At 34.7% G+C, this 11,279-nt stretch overlaps 1 protein-coding gene across 1 annotated transcript in view; it reads right to left on the bottom strand.

Annotated features, from left to right (window-relative positions):
• Positions 1 to 273: 273 nt before the first annotated feature.
• Positions 274 to 11,279, bottom strand: part of LOC6045045 — a 168,560-nt gene continuing 157,554 nt past the window's right edge. The window contains exons 7-8 of the mRNA XM_038253754.1: positions 4,965 to 5,133; positions 274 to 2,161 (exon numbers count right to left, since the gene is read on the bottom strand). Coding sequence (XP_038109682.1) covers positions 2,022 to 2,161; positions 4,965 to 5,133 — 309 coding nt within the window. The 3' untranslated portion in view covers positions 274 to 2,021. The remainder of the gene's footprint in view (positions 2,162 to 4,964; positions 5,134 to 11,279) is intronic.

The following is an 11,279-nucleotide window of genomic DNA, read 5'->3' as shown; positions in this document are numbered from 1 at the left end:
TCAATAGACAAAACATACTGTGATTTAGTGTTAAGCTTTTCTATTTCTATCCTTTTCCTTAGCAAATCTAGAAGGTTTTTTTTTTTAATTTTTCCTTCTCTTGCCAAATCCATTGTTAGAATATCCAATTACATCAAAATGAATTATAGTGTAAACCATAGTTGAAAGGAACTCCAAAACTCTATTAGGTCATAAGAAATACGGAATTGTAAATTGATTATTTTCTGACAAAATAAATTGAATTGAATACTAAAAACAAAGGATTCTTTAAAAAATGTCTTGTAAATCTGTTCCTATCAGATTTTTAATCTTTGAATTGAATTTTGAACAAATTTCAAACAGATTTTTTTCATGGTCGGCCTAATATGTCTTTTTTTTAAATAATAATTGAAAATTTTAAAGAAGAATTGTTTTTAATTTATCAAGTCATTTAACAAGTTAATTAAATTATCTTTTTGTTAAATTTTCACATCATTTCATTGTTTGATTAAAAAACATTTTACCTTGTTTTGAAAATAATTTACGAAAAACAACAAAGTACTCAAATTTCCACTAGGAGAAGGTCAAATAAGTTTTTAAAAATTGTTATTATGTGTTTTTGAAACATAATTAAAAAAATCTGTAAATTTATAGGCATTTTCAGTAAAACAAATGTCATATGAAATGTGAAAACTTTTGATTCTTGCTTCGATTTCAGTTTAGAGTGTAATATGATTCGATAATTTTATAAACAAAATTAGTTTCATTGAATTTTAGGCAAAATTTTGAATTTTTTACAATTTTACTTAAAATTTATATGTATTTTGTTTAAAAGCTTATAAACTTTTTTTCTTAGAAGCTGTATCAGGCACCTTAGTGATGAAACATTTGACATAAACATAAAATTTGAACACATTAAATCTGATTTTTACAAGAATAGCTATGACTATGAAAGTCACCCCGGAATTCAAAATAAGAATTTTCAATGCAACTAATATTTTAAACTCTATTGAAAAAACTTTTTATCAGAAATAGTGCATGAATCTTGTGTGGCCTACCCTAGTACATGTTTTAAAATAGTAATCTTCAGACAAACCTTATCAGTTGGAAAATATTTCAAAAATAAATTGAAATTCTATCAATGTCAGCCCGGTTTACGGTACGTGTTTTATAAAATCAAAAATCTTTTTGCCTTTTTCCCCCGGAAATATGTTTTTTTACGAAAATGTCAAACTTGCGCTCAACAAACTTCTGTTTCTTCAGATTTAAAACACGTCTAATCTTTAAATCTTGGCAAGTAATAATTGATTCTTATCGCCCTCATGACTGCAATTAAAAATACATTTTTTGTACCACAAACCTTCAACATAAATGATCCGAAGTCCTTCCACGAACGACAACTTGGAACCATTTTTCAGCTTCCTGAATGTTCAACCATTCCCCGAGATAAAATCTGAACAAAAAAACTCCCCCATAATTAGCCCAACAGCATGTTTCTTTCGAAAAACTTTACCACTTTTTCCAACACCCCCCGGAACTGACCATCATCACATTGCTGGCGCAGTGAGCTGCCATCATTTTGAAACTTTGACGCGGGTTAAGTCAAGTGCTCCAACCCAGCAAAAAAAAAAAAAATGCAGGAAGGAAAGAGCCACCATTTTCACCCCAGTTTTTCCGGAGTAACACTCTGTAACTGCAGTTACAACTGCTGGCAACGCTCGAGAGCTTTTCCAATTATAAATTTCCGGCTGGATTCCACTTGTTTCCAACGTGTATGTGTGTGTAAGTTTGCCGTCAAACTTTGTAACATTTCCTCGTTGTCCTCGTGTTTTTCTTCTTCTTCTTCTTCGAATGGTCATCATATTTTATACGCTAGGGTCAACTATCTTTCACTAAGTGTATATACTATCTGGTGCAGTGACAATCTCGCACACACTCACACTTTCATTCACGCACACATACACTTGAAGTCCTCGTTGAATCATTCACGAAGCGCTCCTTTTTTCGCTCTCTTTCGGGGGGAGGCTGATTTATGGTCAGTTTTATCTGACAGTCGAGGACCGGTCGCCACCACCGCTGACCCTGTAGATGGACAGCAGGAGCAGCAGGCCCGTGCAGAACCCGGCCAGGATGAGATTACTCCGCAGCGAGTGGCCGCTCTGGATCGCCGCCGGATGTTCGCCTGGAAGGAGAGATAGAAGAGGAATAAAATTTAGGCTTGGTTGATTTTTTTACGATGGCAAAAAAAACCGGAAATAAAATAGTAACTCAAAAATGTAAAAAAAAACCGTACAAAAACTGTATCGATGATATTTAAGAATAAAGAGCAATTCCATGTCAAATAGGGAATCGGTTGTACTCGACCCTCTCCTATTTCAATAAAACATTGTAGACATGTTATCCTATCTTTATATAAGCCATTTTTGTGTATATGGGCCCAGTTACACTCAATAATGACATTTGAGAAGTGCGTAAGTGTTTTAAATATTTTTGTATTCCGTAATTTGAATAATGCTGCATCTCGAATCCGTTGCATCGTATCAAAAAAAAGTCAAAGACAAACTTGTAGGAAATTTGACGGGCTTTCCAAAAAAAAATACACTGAAAGAAAAAAACACTCCACTTTGATGAGATTTTTTGATTTTTAAGTTTAAAATTAAAATTTGAGGGTGAGCCCACGATTGAAAATAGCCTAAGATGTTACAAAAAGACTAACGAAAAATGCAGGATGGAGCAACTCACATAAAAAAATACAAAAATCATTTACTGAAACTGTTTTTTTTTTTCAAAAGTACTCTTAACATCAAAATTTTCAAAATCCAAACACGAGAGTCGATTCTCTAGACAATTTTACATAAAAGTCTCCATATTGACCATTGTCCTAAGTCCAATCCTTGTGAAGTTACATCGGTTTTCAAAATAAAAATGTTGAAAAAATAGGTTTTTTCATGGTTTTTCGTTATTTCTATATGACAGACTTGATTTTTCAGCCTCGAAAATATTTTTGCAAATCAAGTTTTGGTGACAAAAGGTGAAATTAAAATCTCCAAAAATTATTTACCAGGTATCATTTTTTTCAGTATAGTCCTTATCCATACCTACAACTCTGCCGAAGACACCAAATCGATCAAAAAAATCTTTTAAAAGATACAGATTTTTGAATTTTCATGCATCATTTTTGAATGGACAGCTGCCAAATTTGTTTGGAATATTATATAGACAAACTAATGATATAATTTAATTTTTTTGCCATATTTTGTACTGGAAATCTTCCTTAAAGAATACCATCAAGTGTTGCATTAAATTAAAGCTTCTTCACTCAAAATTCCGCATCAACCAAATCAAACTGAATTGTAGCAATAAAAGCCAAGTACCAGACAGATAACGGATCGCCCAATCCAAGGCCAATCACCCGAAATGTGGCCAACACCCGCCAAATCTCCTCCCTCGACATTTCACTACAAGGAAGCGGCCCGCAAAAATTTCGCCAATTAACTTCAAACCCAGCACGTTTCCAAAATAAATACACAACGCTTTCGGGTTTTATGAGGCTCGTAAAAAGTGGCGCTCTCACGCGCTGTCTGTCTTCATTCCCTCGCGGAGAAAAGCCCCCGCAAGTCTAGGCCAAAGAAAACACAGAGACCCCCCGCGGAGAACAAAGGGTAAGGGGGGGAGGATGGACAAAGGGAAAGCAATCAGCTTTGACTGTTTGGTGTTTTTCCGGGCAGCGGCACGGCGGCCCCAGAGTCGTTGGCCCCGTCGGATTGCACCCCATAAATCAAGTTCGATAATCAGACCGCTCCCCCCATCTCCTCTGTTTGCGTGATTTGAAGAAAGTTCTAAAAGGGGCTGAGGATTGTAACAGTCAGTAAATCATGCAAGAGACCGAGAATGAAGAGGAATGATCATTAGAGGATCTTGAAAATTTACTAAAAATTAGGTGAACAAGGAGTTGAGTGAACTTTTAAAAGTGAAAAACTAACATTGAAAAAAAAAGGAATGAATTACCCTTCATCCGGAGAGTTTGAAGTAAATCTTCGGTGGTACCCGGAAAGTCTAAATGAGAAAAAAAAATGATGAAAGAAAAGAATGAAAAACATATCGGTGAAGTGATGCAAAAGGATATGATGATTTGAGCAAACTGCTACATTGAGTTGATTTGTAGTTAAAATTTGGGAATTTTGCAGTGCGATCCATATATTTCATGAACGTAAAAATGTTAAATTTGGAAGGTAAAACATTACATGGTTAAACATTTTACCTCAAAAAAGACTGAAAAAATTACATTGCAACTGAAAAGTAGTAAAATTAAACATTCTGTAGGTAAAATTTCAACTTTCTTCTGACTTAACCCTCTTCAACCCAAACCCACCTATAGGCGGGCTTCGATCTGAAAATTCGCTAAAAATCAATTTTTCAACCAATTTTTGATCTTTTAAATACATTGGAAAGAAGAACTCTTAAAATTTATTAAAATGCTAAGGTTGATGATATTTGATTTACAAAGTCGTTTGTCAATTTTTTGAAGCTTTTAATTTTGTTAGGCACTTGCAAACATGCTCAAATTATTTAAAACATTTTTTTTTCTTTTTTTTACTTTGGGGGTTTATAAATGATAAATAAACAATTAACAATTGTTCAAAAACATCCTCAAATTTCTTTCACTACCACAGAAAAAAGAAGGAGTTCTGTTTGTTGTTTGTATTTTATAGTCCACATGGCTGCAATATATATATATTTTTTTTTTCAAAATTTCTTAGCGATTCTATACGACAAAACGTTACTTAATCTTCTCTCCAACCAGTCGAAAGCTCATCAATATTTAACAAATCATGAAGACTTGTAGAGGTTAAGCTCGTTTCCCAAACAAAATCCATCTCGAGGGAGGCAAACATTCAGTTTTGTATGTTTCGTTTTTTTTTCTCTTTTTTCGAAAGCTCAAAAAGAAAGCAATAAAAAAGTTGGGGGGAAAAGAGAACACTCACCGTTGAGCACGTGCACGTTCACCGTGATCGGATTGGCCGTCGAGGGCGAGCACGTATACTTGCCCGAGTCGGAGGTTTTCGCCCGCTGGATCAGCAGATAGGACGTCGTGATGTCACCCTTCTCCGTTATCACCGACACGCCGCCACGTGGCGAATCGTAGTTGATTTCCTGCATGCGTGAGAAAAGGAAAAAAAGAAAACGGAGAAAAGTTGTATCAGAAAAGAAGCATTTTGTAGGCGGAAAATAAAAATCTGCAAACAGTAACACACACACACACATACACAAAATCAAACATCCAAAATCACACACACCCACACAAGATGAAAGATGGTCCCAGCAGTAGATTATGACAAAGGTCGTCAGTGGATGTATCGGGTTGGAAAACGATCAACAACAAAGGAAAGGACGCCCACCTTCCAAAGCAAACTTCAGAAAAGGGGAAAAAATGTAGTAAAAAAGACTGTTGGGGACAGATGGAACGTGTCAGGAAAGCGATTTTTCCTCAAAAGTTTAGCACCGTGTGATAATTTCACGCGTTGATATGACACACACAATGGGTAGTAAATTGCATATTTTTATAAAATTAAATTGTCTGATTTTCCCAATTTCTGATTACTTTTTTGTTTTTCTGTATTTTTTTTTTTTTTTTTTTTGCAAAAATATTATTATTGGAAGAGAACATGTATAATAAAATTGAACTTTTCGATCAAATCTCAACATCAGTTTCTACAAATGGTGGAAAGAGCTTTAAAAATCCCAATTTAAAGTCCCCCAAAAACAATCACTTGATATTCATCAAAGACACTGTGCGACGTTCATTTCGGGGTTGTGCCATTTTCCGGCGTCAAAATTAGATTTAGATCAGAGAAATATGGTACGCTTCGTCGAAGCTATCACCTTGGATGTTCTCTTCCCAAACCTACAGCCCATATAGCTCGGTCGGCCGTAGAGGTCTTTGCCTCTGTGTCGTCGCTCTAATGGAAGGGAAAATGGTTTTCCTTCGCCGAGCTTTTTTTCCTTCGCTTCCTCTTTGATTCATCCTTTCAAAAACGCTTTCCATCACGCATTTCAGCGCTGTTGGGCTGAGAATGGTGAACAGAAAAGGCACATTATGATTGAATACGCTAGGTTCCATTTTTCATTTTAATGTGTTTTGCTTGACAAAGGTGGATGTGCTATTGGAACCGTCGTCTCATGGTAAGTGGGAGCGGCGCTTTTTTGTCAAGTGAGAGCACTGGGGAAAGTTTCAAATGGACAAAGAGTTGATATTTCCTAGACATATTTGACATATGGCAGCGGCAGGACGTGGATAAAGTTAACCCGATAAAGGAAAATTTTGATATGACTATTGGCACTTTCAGAAAAACTGACTTATCATGTGCCATTTGATTTATTGATGGTGATAACGATACTAGAATCTAACTTTTTTTATGATATTTAACAGTCCGAAGAAAGCTGCCAATGACTAAAGAATTGATTGAGTCAGATTTGCATTTTTTAATTTTACTAAGATCCATTCATTTTTAATAAACCTAATATAATTTAAAAATAATAATCGAAACATTGATTTTCAATAGTTAAAGTTGTTTTACTATCGACTCAACACCTATTCAATACTGACCTATTATCAAAGTTCCCCAAAATGGGCCAACTTAAGTTGGCCCAAAATTTTCATCAATTTCCGGAATGTGCAAAAAATCTTTGAACGAGTTACGAATTTTTGAATTAATAATGATTTCGAACCATTTATAACGTTCATTTAAAATGTGAGTCTTGATTAAAAAAATGTTTTCGGAAAGATCGGAAAATTTCACGAATGTTTCATATTTTAAAATTGTAAATCGGACCATTAGTTGGTGAGATATCGACATTAGAAAATGGTGGGTCGTTTGGGTGAGACATAGAAAACATCAACTGTTTTTAAACCTTTGCTTGGCAGCAACTAAGGGTCGCATCAACAATGTTCAAAAAAGCAAAATATAGAGATTTTTTTTCAGTGTAGTCCTTATACATACCTACAACTTAGCCCAAGACACCAAATCGATCAAAAAATACCTTCAATAGATAAAGATTTTTGAATTCTCATATATCTTTTATATATGGGCAGCTGCCAAATCAATATCAAGGAATTCCATGTTTGGAAGATGTTAAAATTTGATATGTAAATTTACCTTTTCTTAGATGTTATTTAACCACGGTTGATGTTTGAAAATGGTAAAATAAAGCTTTTTGAAACAATAACTAACGTTTTTTTGCAATTCCGTCGTGAAACTACTAACTTTTTCTGTCATTCTTGAACGACGAAATAGCCTAATTTTCTGTACCAAAAATAACAGAATCGAATAGCAACACTTTTCAAAATAAATGCTGAAAAGTTCTACTTTTCAGCACTGAAATAGGTGCTGAAAAGTTGAACTTTTCAGCACTTGTTTCGAAAAGTAACACTTTTCAACTTTTTTTTGATTTAAACGATTTATTGACAAAATACATAAAAAATTGACTTAAAATTTTACTCAATGGGTGTTTTTCGGAATTGCAAAAAATGTTGTATGGAACTCGTTGCAAAACTTGATTTTTTCAGCACTCTTCGTATTTATCCAACTCGGTGAACCTCGTTGGATAAATATACGACTCGTGCTGAAAAAGTCCTCTTTTTGCAACTTGTTGCATAATAGTAGTTTATGCAACAAGTTCAACTTTTCAGCACCTATTTCAGTGCTGAAAAGTAGAACTTTTCAGCATTTATTTTGAAAAGTGTTGCTATTCGATTCTGTTATTTTTGGTACAGAAAAGTAGGCTATTTCGTCGTTCAAGAATGACAGGAAAAGTTAGTAGTTTCACGACGGAATTGCAAAAACTACTTTTTCGACACAATATTCACAAGTTCCTTTTGTTGTTAAAAAAGGAAACCGTGAATATTGTGTCAAAAAAATGTCATAATGAAATTTAACTGCGTATATTTAAATCTATTTTTTTACAGAGATTAATAATTTAATAATTAATATTTTGTAAAACCAGTCAGGTTGAAACATCCTTCATCTATTTGGTTTTCGATTTGTAGGCTAGCTTAAAAGAGGTGGAAACCCGTGTTATTGAATTTTGGGCACTGAAAAGGACAGTAAAAAATTAATATATGTATGGTGGAAAACATCTGCAATTAAAGAATAAACCATAATATTTGAAGCTTTAAAAAAAGTGTTTTTGACACTTTAAAAATTTTAGTCTAGATTTAATTGAAAATATTTCTGAATTTATTTTTATCGAAAAGAGCACAACATTTCACAACATTTTTATTTCAAACTTCTAACTAATAGTTTGCGAGACATTTTCAATAGAAACATGAAAGCTTAAGAGAAGAAAATGAGGAAAACTCATTTCTCACAAATTTTAAACTTAAAGAGGCTATATCTATAGGAATTAGGGTGGTCCGAAACCGGGCTTTCTCGGAGCTACCTCCTGAAATCAACGATTGACCAATAACTCTGCTAAATTCCAAATATGAGCTCATTCTAACCACGGGAATCCCTCCCTTCAATTGTCACACCCTAATATTCATCCAACTGTCCTATCAACAAGACCTGAAAAGGATAAATCTAGAAAGTTTTCTCATCCTTTAAAAGTAATTTTAACAGAAGTGATATTTGTTCATAGCATATAAAAAAAAATACAATATTAAAAATTGCTTAAAAATGCCAATTACTCAATCTAGCTAATGAAACTAGCAAACAAATATTTAATAGTCTTCGATCAAATAATTTATTTTGCTTTCAAAAATGTATTGACAAATTCGGTACCAATTCACAGTGGTCCGAAACCAAAATCTAGCGTGACAACATTGATAGTGGCCACACGTTAAAATTTTGAGCTTTGGTGTCTTCGGGACAAATGATCAAGGTCAATAGGGACATCTTTTGTGTGGATGACAAGATAGTGCTTCGGTGTCTTCAGAAAAGTTTTAGAGAGCATCATTCTGAGCATTTTTTCTCAAGAGTACAAAGCTCTGTCTTCGAACGGGAAGATTTTATAGCCATTTTTTGATTTAAGTCAGGGTGTTTATGAAAAAACGAGTTTTGTTAATTTATCAACTCAGGCTTATGTCTTTTATGTTTTACTCATTTTATCTTAATTTGAAAAGGAGCATTTTGAAATCTTTTTTTTGCAAATAATAGAATAGAATTGATAGAATTGTCCTAAATTCGATTTTCAAGAGTTAAAATGTTCATTTTGACAAGCTCATGAATTGTCAACAACGGCACAAAAATGCTCAAAATAATCTAGTGGTAGTAAAAGAAGGAACAAGTTTTAGCTCAAATATTTTAGGAATACATTTCACTACATTTGTTGATTCCTGAAATATATCAGCTAAATCTAGTTGTCTAGAAGACACCAACTTGCTACGGCATAAGCTTGAGTTGATGACTAAAAAACAATCGTTTTTTCATAAACACCCTAACCTAAATCACAAAAATGGCTCTAAAAACTTCTTTTTAGAAGATAGAGCTTTGTGCTCTTCGGTAAAGTTGCTCAGGATGATGTTCCCTAGAACTCTCGTCATCTCGCCAAAAAAAATAAAAAATGCTGAAACACTCAAAAATTTGGACCACCCTAATTTCCTTCATACCAAAAGATGTCCCTATTGACCCTAATCGTTTGTCCCGAAGACACAAACACTCTTAGTCTTAATGTGTGGCCGCTTTTAATTTTGTCATGTTAGATTTCAGTTTCGGGCCACTGTGCAATGTTTGGAATTTATCCGAAAATTGTCATTTATGAAAGTCGATTAATGAAATTATAGAGGATCGGTCATTTAAAATAAGATCAAAATTTGGTAATAAATTTACTGATAGAAAAATGTCTTTAATTCCACGCCGTCGTGCTATTATTTCGTACGTCGCTTTTTGACGTTCCGAGAAAAACCCGGTTTAATGTTTAACCTTGAATAAACAAAAACGAGTGCACGCGATGTAAACAATAACAAATACACTTTGTTTGGTTGACCATTCTGTGCTTTGAACCGAAGTTTAGTTGAAGTTGGTTTACGCTAGTCGAGCTTGTATCTATGTCAAACGCGTTCTGACCTGAAATCCCGTTGGCCAGTTGTTGCACTTACATCAATTTTCAGGTTGTGTCAAGATAGCACGACAAGATTAAAACTTTTTTCATTGGAAAAGTGACAAAAATTTTCGGAGCTTTTTTGGATTTTATTGAATATCTCAGGATTGAAATCGTTTTTTTTTCGAACTAACGTACTTTCATGTGCAATTTCACAAACGGTTACTTAAACATATTTCAACCTTTCAAAACTAAACCTTTTACACAATTTGGTTTAGCTAGTTTGATGATATTAAACATTTTTTAAAGCAAATTTCGCCAGCCTTGTAATAAGGCTTCATCCATAAAGTACGTCAAGCTAAAATCAGCCAAAATTGACCCCTCTCCCCCCCTTTGTCACGCTTTTCCTATACTTACAACACGCAATGTCACACTTGCTCTGACCCCCCCCTCCCCCCTAGAGCGTGACATACTCTATGGATGACGCCTAAAGGATTTTTATTTATTTGCTTTAATGTAAGATTATTTTTAAAAGTTTATTTATTTATTCAACACACTGATAGAAAATGAAGTTCACAAACATGATAAATGCATGATTTGGATGAATTTATTAAAACAGTTTTTTTGCAAACAAAAGCTTTAAAATTCATTTCCGTCTCCCACTTTCACCACCAAACAAACTTTAAAAATTATCTGCCGCGCACTGAACCGTCCTCGCGGTGCAATAACTCAACCAAACCATAACATACTATCAGGGATTCGAACCTAGGCCACGTGGCCCAGGGCTGCCTGCTGCCGGCTGGACGCTAGCGTCACCGCCACCACCGTTGGGAGTAAAATTAATGTCCTCAGATATGGCGCAGGCCTCGATTGGCCCTGCGGTGGTCTGGCTTTTCTTCCCTTGGGGCGGCGAAAAAGCTCGGTCGGAAAGTTTTCTGAAGGGTGAAAAGAAAACTGGCACCGTTTGGAGAGAAGTAAAAAAATACGAAAACATAAAAGATAACACGCGCGCGTACACAAAAGCGTCCGAAAGTTGGCTTGTTCTTGGAATAAAGCACGACGAAGAAGAAAACAAATATGCCCAAATTTATGGCGAAAAGATACTTGTTGGCGAGGTTTACACACTTTTTATACGGTTTCATCAGGTGGACGTGACCGCTGAGCGTTAGTACTTTCTGTTTGTTGCTGCTGGCGATGGAACAGAAAAGAGTCTTCAGGAATTGTGTCATTGTGCAGTTTTTGGTGCAGCTAAGAAAGTCGCC

This window comes from Culex quinquefasciatus, chromosome 2 (genome assembly GCF_015732765.1).
Source record: "Culex quinquefasciatus strain JHB chromosome 2, VPISU_Cqui_1.0_pri_paternal, whole genome shotgun sequence".
NCBI classification, from domain to species: domain Eukaryota; kingdom Metazoa; phylum Arthropoda; class Insecta; order Diptera; family Culicidae; genus Culex; species Culex quinquefasciatus.
This window is presented reverse-complemented; position numbering and strand designations above follow the sequence as displayed.